General features: G+C 37.4%; 2 protein-coding genes across 14 annotated transcripts; both read right to left on the bottom strand.

Annotated features, from left to right (window-relative positions):
- Positions 1–348: 348 nt before the first annotated feature.
- On the bottom strand, positions 349–2,304 carry LOC113293009 (zinc finger CCCH domain-containing protein 40-like). The gene is made up of 4 exons (XM_026541791.1): positions 2,201–2,304; positions 1,634–1,904; positions 1,214–1,437; positions 349–915 (listed from the first exon to the last, which is right to left on the bottom strand). The coding sequence occupies exons 1-4, from the start codon at positions 2,302–2,304 to the stop codon at positions 390–392; spliced, it is 1,125 nt and encodes a 374-aa protein (XP_026397576.1). The 3' UTR covers positions 349–389.
- A 423-nt stretch (positions 2,305–2,727) lies between these two features.
- LOC113296020 (pentatricopeptide repeat-containing protein At5g27110-like) lies at positions 2,728–13,510 on the bottom strand. 13 transcript variants are annotated; one of them, XM_026544359.1, is made up of 14 exons: positions 10,816–13,510; positions 10,657–10,697; positions 10,113–10,383; positions 9,812–9,949; positions 9,447–9,707; positions 9,001–9,134; positions 8,239–8,417; positions 7,362–7,819; positions 5,600–5,661; positions 4,977–5,486; positions 4,535–4,661; positions 4,257–4,405; positions 3,470–3,638; positions 2,728–3,031 (listed from the first exon to the last, which is right to left on the bottom strand). In XM_026544359.1, exon 1 carries the CDS (start codon positions 13,484–13,486, stop codon positions 11,375–11,377), a length of 2,112 nt encoding a protein of 703 aa, XP_026400144.1. In that variant the 5' UTR covers positions 13,487–13,510; the 3' UTR covers positions 2,728–3,031; positions 3,470–3,638; positions 4,257–4,405; positions 4,535–4,661; positions 4,977–5,486; positions 5,600–5,661; positions 7,362–7,819; positions 8,239–8,417; positions 9,001–9,134; positions 9,447–9,707; positions 9,812–9,949; positions 10,113–10,383; positions 10,657–10,697; positions 10,816–11,374. The 13 variants fall into 13 exon arrangements, 12 of the variants coding, with proteins under 12 accessions (XP_026400144.1, XP_026400145.1, XP_026400143.1 ...); XM_026544360.1 differs by having other exon boundaries at positions 4,991–5,486; XM_026544358.1 differs by having other exon boundaries at positions 4,535–5,237; positions 5,341–5,486.
- Between the last annotated feature and the right edge of the window lie 1,332 nt (positions 13,511–14,842).

Genomic DNA, 14,842 nt, shown 5'->3' with positions numbered 1-14,842 from the left:
TGAATAACATTAAAAAACAAAGGATAATGTTTGTACACAACACAAAATTGGTTATAAGACTAAAATCAACAATTTCTGGGTAAAAAGGACATTTAAATTTTGATAATGTTTAAATGGACAAAAATGTAAAAACAACCAGGATGTAAACAGTTTCATCCTACCGAATTTTAAATATTTTTTCTTATTTTTAATTTTAAATTAGGATACATCCAGTTTAATCCTTGCTATTTTTAAGTTTAAGTCATGATGAATCCAGTTTCATCCTTGTTATTTTTTTGATGTCCATTCACCCATAATAATTTTTACTCGTCAATTTGAACCATGTTTTAAAAATATTTGGACAAATGACTCATCTATTGGAAATTACATAGAGCTAGATTTCTCATATTCTAGTAAGGATGATACATTCCCTGATGGGTATAACTTGTGATACTTGGACCGTTACTGCAGCCTTCCTGGGATGGAACTAAAGCACCCATCCTTTGAGGATCCATGGATGGGTAACAATTCGCGGACGGTGGAGGCGGAATATTGAAGTAAGACATCGGTTGCGGTTGAACCTGTCTTGATGCTTCATCATCTTGGCTCCCAAACTTTGCCTTTTGGACTTGAGATTTCCCCCACAAAATCTTCAGCCTCAGACCCTTTATGATCAGATTATTCGAAAGGTCTTCTGCAGCCTTTTCTGCTCCTTCTCTGGTTTTGTAATTTACAAAAGCATATGGTCGCGATGGCAAAAAATTTATACACTCAATCTCTCCATAGGAATAGAAATTGTCTATCAGGTCCTGCTCAGTAACTCTAGTATCCAGACCGCCAATGTAAAGGGATTTGATGCTTTCATCACCAGGGGGAGCCAGTGACGGCATCTCACCTGCCTTCTTCAGCAGTTTTGCTGCCACTGGATCATTGACACTGCAAACAGTATATAAAGCAGAGATAAGCAACCATTATATTTGAAGAGATGAAAGTCAATGATGCCGAAAGTGACATGGACATAAATAAATAAAAATAAAAAAATTAACGAAACTACATCTTAGAAACTCTAGTGTTAGTCCATGGACATGGAATGAAAGTGAAAGTACAAATTGGTTTTTGTACTTTGCTTTTCATCCAACCTTTTGCATTTCATGTATCGGTGAAGATACTAATATAACTAAGCAGGAAATTGTGGCCTTATACAGATGATAAATTATGTCAGTGATTAACGTACCCGTAGAAACGATCTTTTATATTTTGGCGAGACAATTCCCAAGTTACAGGCATTTCATGAGGATATGGACATGCAACACCTCTATTACATATACCCCGCGCATAGAAAGTGCAAGGAGGAGGTCGGTTTCTGTTATAGTACGGTGTTGTCCTTTGGAACTTTTGGATGGTATTACTAGGTGGAGCCTTTCCATATGATGACTCATAATCAATCCCCATCCTAGCCTGCAATAAGCATAACAGTAACATGAATTAGTTACGAAGCTCTAGTTTGCACGAAGCAACTTGCAACTAAAATAGATGAAAAGAGAGAGAGCAAATAATTTAACTGATGCTCATCCGTACAATCTGAACAACAATCTAGCACTGGTGTAACTTTAACATACAATTTCTAAGGCATAGAATATAAAGTGAAACGTACCCTTCGATCGCACTCCTCTGCGAAGTACTCCCTGTTCACATTACTCCTTGGAATGGAGTCAGAGGAATCTATAGCTAACGCAGAGTCTCGAACCTGAACGGGCAGTCCATACTCCAGATCCAAGACACAGACTTGGCAAACATTTTTCAGCTTGCTACATGTCTGGCAAATTTCAGTCTTCTTGTACCTGGCATTTCGACCCGGTCTCCACCGGAAAACCGTGAATGGTCTCGTGCAGATCTTGCATTCCTTATCGAACTCATTCTTAGTCTACAAACACAGAAAAAGAAGAAGAAAAACGTTAGTTAAGATCAACTTTCAGCAACAAAAGGGAAGCATGCATGCTTTGTGCGTCTAACCAGATAGTCGGATTCTAAATGCCATAATATGCTTTTTAGCAGTAAAACATGACCAATAATAAGATACCAAAATTTTGAAATACTATTCTAGGTTTTCAACAAATTAGAAGTTGCCTATGTACTGGTAAAGTTTTTATGTGATTATTATACCCTAAAAAATGATATTAGATACTCTAAACCAAATAAAAGATAGAGAAAAGGATTTTGCATTCGTACGTATGGATTATCACCCAAACATGAATTACAGAGAATGGGAAAATCGGACCTCTCCCATGCATCAGCCTCCTGGTCTCTCAAAAACCTATGTGCCATTGATCTATCCAAAACGAAAATAACTCTTCTTCGAGATTTCTCTTTTTGTGTGAGAACGTGAAAATATAATAAACCACAGCCCCGACGATGGATTTATATATACTCGTACTTGTCTGATAGGGTACCACCTCTTTCCTAGTTTGAACGGAACTGCCTCTCCTAATTACTACCTAGTGGGAATTTAGCAACCACCAAGTAAAGGAAGGTCCTGGAAGTCCTGGAATCAAATCCGAGGAATAGCAAGGCGGGCTGGGCTGACGGTAGGGCCGGTTAGATGACTAGGTCTATCCAGGGACGGGATGGGCCTTACTGTGGTGCTGTACAAATGCAGCACGGGTTTCAAAGTCAGTATCATTCAATATACAGTGGAACATGCCCATACCACCACTAACCTTATTCCCTATGCACTGCAACATTGCAGAATTGGGTATAATAGTTTCATACAATTAATGATGATGTACGTTTTAGAAATTTTGTAAGCTACAGTTTCTCATTTGTGCTTTCTATTTCTATTTACATCACGGAGAGAAAATATGTGTTTCTACACATGGCATGGTGGTATATGTTGCGAAGCTACCGAACTATATCACGGAGTTAAGGTTGAGAAGATGTTGGCGCCTTCACCAGCCAGTATTCCTCATGTAAACCCAGATTTACTTCCATGACCAGAACCAGTAAGCAGTAACCATAGCTTTACCCATACAAGTTGAAATTGTATCCTTCTTGTCTGCAATTTTGAATTGAAATCCCACAAACAAACAAAAAAATCAATATAACAAGCTGTAAAAATCAACTGCAAAAAGACTGACAGAAACCTTGTAAAAGGGTAGGATTGGCTGATTCATTCGCACCAAAACAAACTTGTGAACGATAAATGAACAAGTATTTGTCCATGTAAAGTACTACTCATTTACCAAGTCCTACTGCAGGACCCCCTAACTTTGAATAAAATTTCGGCAATCATGATAATAGGATATGTTAAACTCTTCTCAAAAGAATGTAATATGTAGGTCCTGTAACTTCTACTAGAATCTAAATGTTTGATACAAAAGTGCAATCTTCATTGTAGAAAAACTAGATAGATGGTCAAATTGCGGAAAATAGAAGGAAAATGTGCAGACAATGAAATAACACAACTAAGACAACAGAGTGGAAAAGAGCTTACCAGCAGTAATATTGAGATCGATCAGCCCACGACTTAGTGTATCTGGCCAAACTCCAGAGGTGACCTGAAAAGAATCCTTCTTCAGCGGATGCTTAGAATCTGTTGAAGCATTTGGGTCCTGGTTTTCAAGGCACCCCTCACTGATAGAACTTTTCATTTTCGCAGGACACTTCATCAGAATAAAAAGTTAATGCATCGAAATGGTCAGAGTCTTTCCAGAAAAGGGATCACCAGTTTGTGAATTAATAGACGCATCCCCAGTCTTAGTCTTAGCTTGCAAAACTGGTCTTCGGGTGGCGAAAAAATCGATCATTATTGAAGAAGATGCAGAAGTACTGGAAGGCTCGCAGAAAATAAATCAACACTGGCCAGCATAAATGGCCGGTAGAAATAGATCTCGCCAAGTCAAGAGACCAAAAAAAAAAAAACTACTTAAGAGCAAATCAACATCGGGACTTGGTTTGGAGAAAGACACTTTGGTGGGCAACTCAAAAGGGACTTCTTAATGGCAAGTCATGTAGGCCGCATGAAATTTTCAGTATGAATATGTAAATCTTTATTCAAGAAATGCTGTTGTACAGGACATGATGAATATAACTCGCCCGAAAAAACAAAAAACCATCACAAGATAAATCTGAGGAGGCTTTGCTACTTTAATTCAGCCATGCACTAGAATCTGAGAGAAGCATAATATGTGTACAAGTACAAGAGTTATGTACCAAAAATGAAATGGGCGTAATTTCACTTCTCTTTATTATATTCGAAAATGATGAGATTGAAAACTGACCTGAGGTGTTGCTGATACAAAAACTGTGTCCTCAAACAGATCAACCTCAGAGAAACAATTATAGGTGCAGGGTTTTGGCGGAAGAGATGCCGGTGCATCTATGAAGTCACCCAACAGATCAACCTCATCAGCTTGTACAGGAGCTATCTCTGCCAAGTTAACAAATATTATACAGATTAACATCCTATACACCTAAGTAAATAATCATACGCTGTAGCGCTACTAGAACAAGTTCTATTAAGAAAATGTACTGATTATCATTAGCTGTTATTACTTACTAGCAGTTGAAGTTTCTCGGGGATCTAAGTCATCAAAATCCTTAAGCGCCAGTTGTTTCTGATAAGTCTTGGGGGGGACTACGATTGGAAGAAAGGGCCTTCTGAAGCTGGATGACAAGTGTTATCCCTGAAACAAATTCAGTGTATAAGAAATAAATATCAACCAACAGTTTTTATAGGGAAAAGAAGTTATCCACTATCTCAACTCCAACACCTAATTATTCTTCAACGTTTATCATGGACCTTCTTAGTAGTGTATAACTAAAGCAGAACAAGGGCCACTTAGTGTTAAACCAAGGCCAAATGAACTTATAATACATAAACTCAGGAATCCGCACGACAAATGGTTCAAATCTTTTCTTTTAAGTGGTAACCCCAACTAAAAGAACAACGGATACAAGTAAATCACAACTTATTGATCATTGAATATAACAGCAGAAACCTCCCATTCTGTACAGGAATTTCTTGGCTTTCATCCCTTGATTGCCACCGCCAACAGTGCTGCGTGATTCATCATGTTTATCTGTTTCAAAGCCGTCATGTTCAAAGGGCTCTCTGTCTTCATAAATATTCTTTAGCATTTCCCCCTTTTTCGTAGCACTTAAACTTCCATGACGATCACTGCGGAAGAAGTGCTTGGTATCCTTAATTTGAGATTGAACTAGACATACATGTATTTCCAGTTGACGAGAGTCCAAAATACCTAATAACAATGACATGTCACAAGTTTGATTCATTTGTTGACAAAAAGCTTATGTGTTCATTCAGTTATAAAACAAGTAAACCAACTAAAGAACTGCAATCACTTATCACGCTCCGCAGCAGCTTTATCTTCAACTTCCTGTATTTTAACCTTATCGTCTAAAGGGTGCCGTATGGTATCAGCCCTCTTTCTGAGGTTCATACCCATGCCTTTTCCATTGAGTTCAACATATTCAAAAGTTGAGAGAGACTTCACCAATAAAAAGTGAATCAGTAAAGCAGAACTTAAAAGAACACTGATACTACCTTCCATCAATATATATAAGAAATAAAGCAATTGAAAAGAATCAAAAAGTGACTTACTGAGATTTGAAAAGAGTGATCTATGATGATCCATGTGCCACCAAATATTCAATAACCAAAGCCTGATGAGAGAAAAATGCATTTCACAGCAGATGTAAGGTAACGAAACAAAACAACACGTTACAAAAAGAAAGGTGGCAAAGAGCTATATTATCATCTCTTATTTTTCTAGATTTCTTATTCTCTTCTTATTTAGCAGCAGGTAGTACGTACAACTTGTCTTATTGCCTAAGCTTGATCTGTATCACTAACGTGAATGAATGATGAATGGAATGCTGGACCATTATGTCTATTACCTAGCTTGTTTTGTTAGTTGTTACTCTAGATCCTAATCTTTGTTATTTATTTCAAATTGCACGCATAACTCCCTTTAAAAAAGAAGTAGACATAGAAAGTTCAATGATAACCCACTCAAAAAAATTCATCATTATATACGGCAGATTTAGGACCATAATACGGCAGATTTTAGGACCTTTTCCCAGGTAACGTGTGACTGATTTAACATCATACACTATGCACCAATTAGTATTTGGATTTTCATTAATAGTAGGCTGGGTTGCACCAATACCGCCACGGGTGTCCGCCACACCCGTGTTTCCATGTGTCCAATACGGCAAATTTAAAAAACCATGATACGGCGCCACACCGGTAGGCATAAATATCGTTAATTTTTAAAGATATGTAAACATATAAACAGGGCATAATTTCAATGTCGATTCAAAATATATAACAAAAGTTCAATTAGATTTTCAGTTTTGATCTTATACTTGCAAAAAGCTTATAAAAAAAGCATGAAGTGATCATGTATACCAGTGGCAGTGGTACTTACAAAAAAGTCATACAAAAAAACCCCTTGCTTTTTAATTAGCAACAGATGACCCTTAACCCTTGAATAAGATCCCTTAAAAGGTTTTGAACAAAACTTGCATTCCATATCCCAATTTCCGCCCCCACTTTTACTCCTACAGAGTTTGTTAACATACTTCCATAATGGTGCATCTAAGTTTTCTGACATTACTACAACAACAAAAGACTAAGTAGCTTAGCTTGTGCACCGGTGCTAGTACAGATTCATGAGTGATGGAATATGGTGAAGAAGAAGAAGAAGAAGAAGAAGAATAGAGATTGATTTTTTATGGAACACAACAAATAGATCTGGTTTTTCAGATTTCATCTCAGTCAAAGATATTTATTATCTTTGGAACCATCGATTGCTAATATGTGCCGACGATGACAACCACACAGCTGTAATATGGGCTAACATACACGTTTTACCAAGTTTTACCTCCCTTGAAAGTAGGTGATCGTTACAACAAATAGATCCTGCCGTATTTTTGGAGTATTGCCGTATGTGGCTGTGTCCATACGGCCGGACACACGATACGGCGACCCAATGGGCGTATTGGTGCAACCCAGATAGTAGGCAAAAGATTCTTTAAACAAAATCATTGTGACGTTGAAAATAAGAACATCGTCAAGTATTTGTCCATGTAAATGTACTATTTATATACCAAGTCCTACTGCATGACCCATTAACTTTGAATAAAATTTCGGCAATAATGATATTAGGAAATATTGAACTTTTCAAAAGAATGTAATATGTAGGTCCTGTAACTTCTATTAGAATCTAAATGTTTGATTCGAATCAAAAGCGCAATCCTCATTGTAGAAAAACTAGATAGATGGTCAAATTACAGAAATAGAATGAAAATGTGCAGCCAATGAAATAACATAACTAAGACAACAGAGTGGAAAAGCTTACCAGCAGTTATATTGAGATCGATCAGCAAACGACTTAGTGTATCTGCCCAAACTCCTGAGATGACCTGAAAAGAATCCTTCTTCAGTGGACGCTTAGAATTTGTTGAAGTATTTGGGTCCTGGTTTTTAAGGCACCTCTCACTGATAGAACTTCGCAATTCTACAGGTTTTCTGGAAACTTGATCAGTATAAAAAGTGAACGCATCAAAATGGTCAAGAGTCGTCCAAACTGTTCAGCTGCTTTCCAGAAAAGTGATCAAAAGTCTGTGAACTAATAAACTCATTAAAACTGTTCAGCAGCATTCCAGAAAAGGGATCACCAGTTTGTGAATTAATAGACACAACCCCAGTCTTGGTTTTAGCTTGCAAAACTAGTCTTCGAGTAGTGAAAAAATCGATCACTGTTGAAGAGGATGCAGAGCTACTGGAAGGCTTCGCAGCAAACAGATCAACATTTGCCTGCATATATGGTAGAAATACATCTCGCTAATTCAGAGGCCAAACAAATCTACAAAGAGCAATACAAAATCAACATTCGGAGTTGGTTTTATTATAAGAAATCGAATCAAAATGTTTTAGAAAATACACTTTGGTGGGCAACGCAAAAGGGACTTCTTGATGCTGCTGTACAGGATATGAATACGTAAATCTTTATTCAAGAAATACAGTTGTACAGGATATGATGAATATAACTCAGCCCAAAAAAACAAAAAACCATCACAAGATAAATCTGAGGAGGCTTTGCTACTTTAATCCAGCTATGCACTAGAATCTGAAAAGAAGCATAATATGTGTACAAGAGTCCTGTCCCCAAAATGAAACAGGCATAGTTTCACTTCTCTCTATTATATTCGAAAATGATGAGACTGAAAACTGACCTTAGCCTGGGAGCTAACTCCAGAATCAACATGAGGTGTTGCTCATACAAAAACTGTATCCTGAAACAGATCAACTTCAGAGGAAGCACTATAGGTGCAGGGTTCTGGCAGAAGAGATGTTGGTGCATCTATGAAGTCACCCAACAGATCAACCTCATCAGCTTGTATAGGAGCTACCTCTGCCAAGTTAACAAATATTATATCAAAAAATGTATTCAGATTGGCATCCTATACACCTAGGTAAATAACCAATATGCTGCACCGCTACTAGAGAACAAGTTCAATAAGACATCAACAAGAAGTGGAGGCAATAAATCGATTTCGATTTGTTAAGAAATTAGAACAGATCATCAATTTGCTTATGTCATGCCACCATTTTTGGCTATATGTTATCCTACATTAAATTTCTTTTTGAGATCACTAGAAGGATAAATTAAATCAACCTCTGTAGGAGTTGCAGGGTTGTTGGTCCTCCTTTCTACTCTCATTTCATTACATGACCATACATATAGACAACGCAAATTTATATATCTACACAACAAAATTCTATCGGTCTAAATCAAAACTTGCTCATGGTTAAACATTTTCCATCCAGTGTATAAGAGTATTTACCAGACAAGGTTCCTTGAGAAGCCCAAGAGGCCAACATGTCCAAACAGGAATACAACATACTTATATACCAGATTCATGTAAATTTCCACAGAGCATCTTTACGATTGTATTTGGATAGAGTAATGATTATTGTTAGCTATTATTACTTACTAGCAGTTGAAGTTTCTCAGGGATCAAAGTCCTCAAAACCATCTTCAGCGCAATTTGTTGCAGGTAAGTCTTGGGAGGGACTACACTTGAAAGAAAGGGCCTTTGGAGAGCTGGATGACGAAGCAGTGTGATCACTGAGACAAATTCAGTACACAAGAATATAAATATCAACCAACAGTTTTTATAGGGAAAAGAAGTTATCCATTATCTCAATTCCAACACCTAATTATTTTTTCAACGTTTATGAAGAACCTGCTTAGTAGTGTACACTAAAGCAGAACAAGGGCCAGTTAATGTTAAACCAAGGACAACTGAACTTATAATACACTCAGGAATCGGCACCACAGATGGTTCAGATCCTTTCTTTTAAGTGGTAACCCCAACTAAAAGAAAAATGGATACAAATTATTCACAACTTATTGTTCATTGAATATAACAGCACAAACCTCCCATTATGTACAGCAACGTCCTTGGCTTTTATCCCTTGATTGCCACCAGCAATAGCGCTGCGTGATTCATCATGTTTATCTGTTTCCAAGCCATCATGTTAAAAGCGCTCTCTGTCTTCATAACTATTCTTTAACACTTCCCCCTCTTTTGTAGCACTTAAACTTCCATGACGATCACTGCAGCTGAAGTTCTTGTCGCCCTTTGATGAGATTGAACTAGGCATACATGTATTGCCAGTTGACGAGAGTCCAAAATACCTTATAACAATGACACATCACAAATTTAATTCATTTGTTGCTAAACAAGCTTATGTGTTCATTCAGTTATAAAACAAGTAAACCAACGAGAGAACTGCACTCACTTATCATGGTCCGCAGCAGCTTTATCTCTAACTTCATACCCATGTCTTTTCCAACAAAAAGGGACAGTATGGTAACAGCCCTCTTTATGATGCAGTATCAGATCCACGTGCCACCAAATATTCCATAACAACCAAAGCCTGTTGAAAGAAAAATGCATTTCACAGCCAGATATAAGATAACGAAACAAAACAACTCATTACAAAAAGAAAGGTCGCAAAGAGCTATAGTTTTTATACAGTCTGAAATTTCATGAAGAACCATCAACCATGAACGATAACAATATAGTACAAGTCCTGTTACCTTGTAGACATGACGCCAATTTCTACCACTATCAGCCAATCCTGTCCAAAGTACATTCATTATGATCTTACAATCAGTACTACACACTTAAAATCATGTTGAAGAAGACAAACAATTGTGTTTCCACTATAAAGTTGGAAACGAAAACCTACTTAGTACAAAACAAAAAAGTAAATAGAGTTAGAACTTAAGATTTCATAGTGGCCTGAGAAATCTCCGCTAAGTCAGACCCATGAGGTCCCCAAGGTTCATTACTTGTTGCATCATAAACCTGCAAACACAGTCAATTGATTTTTCATCCAAATCAATTTCGAAGTACTGAGAACCAACATCATTGAAGCAGGAATAACTTAAATCTAACTATTATTAGAACTAAAAAATACAGAAAACCTAGGGTTTCAAACGAATCCACAGAAAACAACCAAAATCTAGGGCAAATGTATTCCTATTGGTACTGATCAAATTCACCAAAGAAATCTCTCAAAAAAAAAAACAATCAAGAAAATGAAGAATCCCAAAGGAAAATAGGGAACTATTTACTTACTTTCTGTTGAATCTCAGGAACTTTAAGAATTTTGACATTCACTTCAAGAAAATAAAAAAAAACATCAAAGAAATCAAAATCAAAACCGAAACGATGCAGTTTGATCAAATAGAGTTACATATCTTGAAGAATGAAGAGGAATTTAGCACATCAACTTACATTTCTTCTACTGTTTGATCGGATTCCTACGACAGAGATTATCGAAATACGGCCGACTGTCGACTGAAAAATGGAGTTTGGCACCGGAGATTTTCAGAGAGAGTGAGATGAAGACCGGAGGAGGAGAAGAAGAATGAGTGTGTGAAGACTGGAGAGTTAAAAAATAGGCAATTATTCTGGCGCGCAAAAACGAGGCATTGACTCGGGTTTGACTCACCAGATTCACAAACCAGGTTCGTTGACTCGGATGTGAATCAGATGAAACAGATCATCTGACTCGGGTAAATTAGACAATCTCTGAGAAGGAAAAACTATCATTGATGCTCACTTACAACTGAGAATGAAAACTATCATTGATTCGGATTCTTATATGCAGGTTCGTCAGCGACAAAAGCAGTAACAAAGGCTACACATCAAGTACCTGTGTTTGCTGTTGCTGTTGTTGACACTATCTGGTGCAAAGCTACTTCTGCTAGATATTTAATCTCCAGAACACAAATGCAACAACCATAGCGTGATTTGTGACTATGCTCACTTTTCATCCCTACGCCTCCAGAAATTAGCCATAAAGATGAAGGTTTTGTGGCATTGTTGATTCGTTTTCATCCATGTGCCTAAACAGGTCAGCTAGACAAGAAAATATCATGCCAGAATACGGATGCGAGATATCTTCAACTAAGAAAGAATGAATCTTCTTATCTACCTCAATCCAACTGCACCCAGGACTCTTCTTCAATCCCAACTTTTGCATCTTTAGTCTGACCTGACGTGCTTCCCTCCATTTTCCAAGAGAAGCATACATGTTTGACAGCACAATATAAGTAGATGGATCATCGGGATCCTTCTCAATAAGTTGTCGAGCAATTTCCTCTCCTAAGTGTATATCTCCGTGCATTGTGCAAGCAGAAAATAGAGTACTTAACAACCCAACATCAGATTTTATGGTCGGAGTGCTATCAAGGATTTCATAAGCTTCGTATAATCTTCCACCACGGCCAAGGAGATCAATTAAGCAAGAGTAATGCTCTACAGTTGGTGATATCCCGTATTTATCGGTCATATGGTCGAAATAATGACACCCTTCATCAACTAACCCTCCATGACTACACGCAGATATGACTGCAAGAAAAGTAACTCCGTCTGGTTTTACTTTGGATTCTTCCATCTTTGAAAATATTTCCAGAGCTTCAGCAGATTTACCATGGGAACCATATGCAGTAATCATAGAAGTCCATGAAATGCAGTCCTTCTCCAGTAATTCATCGAAGATCTTACGTGCTTCATCTATAGCACCACATTTAGCATACATGTCTAAGAGAGCTGCCATGACTATTTCGCTGGATTCCAGTCTATTTTCTACCACGGATTGGTGGATTTCTTTCCCAATTTCTAAAGCTGCTGATTGTGAACAAGCTGGTAAAATACTAGTGAAAGTAACTGCATCTGGTCTCACACCAGAAGATCTTAGATCGCCAAAGATTTGGAGAGCCTTAAAGTTAGAACCAGCCGAAACGTATCCGGAGATCATTACATTCCAAGTGATTATGTCAGTTTTGGGTGCACTTTCGAAGACTTGTTCAGCCATGGGAATCCTTCCACACTTGAAGTAAAGATCCATAAGTGAGCTACTGATGAAGGTATCAATTTCAACTCCGTTTCTTATGAGATACCCATGCAAGAATTTCCCTTCCTGCAGTTTACTGTGTCTGGAACAAGCTATCAGTAAACTACTAATTGTAGTTGAAGTGGGAACCACATTTTCGCTGTTCATTCTCCGGAAAAGCTCCAAACACGAGCGAACATCACCTCTTAATCCAAACCCGCTAATCATCGAATTCCATGAAACGACGCTCTTGTTAGGAATCCGATCAAAAACTTCCCTAGCCATCATTAAACAACCACATTTTCCATACATTTCCACAAGAGCAGAGCTTATAAATCCATCCAATTCCAACCCACTTCTTTTAACCTCCAAATGGATCTCCCTTCCTCTGTTCAAATCCAAAAGTCTTGCACACGCAGACAAAGCAGTCGTGTACGTAACTGAATCTGGTTCAAAACAAGAACTCTTTTTCATCTCTTCAAACAATTCCAATACTTTTTCATACTTGCCACTCTGATAATAACAGGAAAGCACATTATTCCAAGACGCCGCATCTCTGTCAGACATTTCATCAAACAGTCTCGTCGCACAATCCAATCGATTGCACTTCGCATATAAACCAACCAGTGCACTAGCAACAACAACATCAAACCCAAAACCAGATTTAATCAAACGAGTATGAATTTTCGTTACTTCGTTCACATTTCTTAATCCGCTGAACGCTTTTAAAACACTTGGGTAAGTATAACTATCAGGTTTGAGATAAGGGTTAAGCCGTAAACTCTTATACATATCAATAGCTTCATTATACATATGGTTCTTGGTGTAAGCTGATATTAGTCCATTCCATATGGTAATGTCTGATGGATTCTCAATGGTTTGGAAAACTTGCTTTGCAGATTCATATGAATGGCATGACAAGTAAAAGTTGATGAGAGTTTTGCAGAAAACGATGTTCTTTTGTAATCCGGTTGTGATGATCTTTTGGTGGAGAGTCTTACCTTGTTTTAATGATTTTGAAGTAGTACTTGTTTTCAGAAGAGATATTAGTGTTCGAGTATCCATCATAATCAGAAATTCCCATTAACAACTTTTAAGAAAAATCCTGTTTCTGAACAAGCCGGCCGCCAAATATACAATTAAAAGAGAATGCGTGGTTTCAAAACATTGGCCTTGCCGTTGCCCCGTTAGCATCCCTATGCCTTTTAGGCCCACTTGCATATCCGTGTTTGCTAGCTATGTAGACATCATCGATTCATCATCAAAATGGCATAGTTTTCGGGGCTTTAAACAGCCTTTATAAAAAACTAAATTAGCACAAAAAAAAAAACAATCCAACGTCATTCTTCCATCACTAAAGAATTTAACACAAAATTAGTTAAAAAGACCAAAATCAACAATTCGTGGGTGAAAAAGATATCTAGATTTTAATACTGTTTAAATGGACAAAAATATAAAAATAGTCAGGATGTAAACAGTTTCATCCTACCAATTTTCAAATACTTTATCTTATTTTTAATTTACATTAGGATGCATCCAGTTTCATCCTCGCTATTTTTTAAGTTTAAGCCAGGATGAATCCAGTTTCATCCTGCTGTTTTTTTGGTGTCCATTTCACCCATACTAATTTTTACTCGTTCATTAAAACCATGTTTTAAAAATATTTGAACAAATGATCCATTTTCCGAGAATTTAACTCTTAAAATGGTCTCAACCTTCTAGGATATATGCTCAAAAACAAATTACACCAGAAAATCAACTCCTAACAACAGCAATGAAAAGATTACGGGACAGCTTAATCTATTTTCTAGAGATCGCAACTTTCTGTCTCCTCAATTTCAGCTGGTTCCATTATTTTTATATCAACTTCTGCTAATTCTTTCAACAAAACAAAAGTGTTGTTGTGAGAGAATATGTCATTATTTGTAATACAATCTACAACCTTTTTCAATGTCGAATTTATTAGGTTATGGATATCGAGAGACTTAGAACTGTAACATAAAACACCACCACTCTTGGTAAAGGCTAATGGTTGTCTTCCGAAAAGACTAAACTCTTTCCTCCATCCCAATGGCTTGTGTTCCACCTGCTCCATCACGTCAATATTATCAGTTTTCTCTTTTATTAACCACATTTCCGAACAGAAACCTTCGATCGTTCGAAAGTAATATAAAACCCTGCACAACTCCACTAAAATATAACCATACGACATGACATATGCTGGCAAAGGTGGTAATGTAATATGTTCACGAAACTTCTCCTCATTCAAGTCGAAGGCCAACACCCTGATTCCTTTCACATCCACCCAATGCAGCGCCCCATTGGCGAACTTAGCAAACATACTTTTATATGGGGATTTAGTATCAAATCTCCCAACATTTCTCCACCGTTCCCCACTACCAAGGGTGCATATCACAACCTCTA

This window comes from Papaver somniferum, chromosome 7 (assembly GCF_003573695.1).
Source record: "Papaver somniferum cultivar HN1 chromosome 7, ASM357369v1, whole genome shotgun sequence".
NCBI classification, from domain to species: Eukaryota; Viridiplantae; Streptophyta; class Magnoliopsida; order Ranunculales; family Papaveraceae; genus Papaver; species Papaver somniferum.
This window is presented reverse-complemented; position numbering and strand designations above follow the sequence as displayed.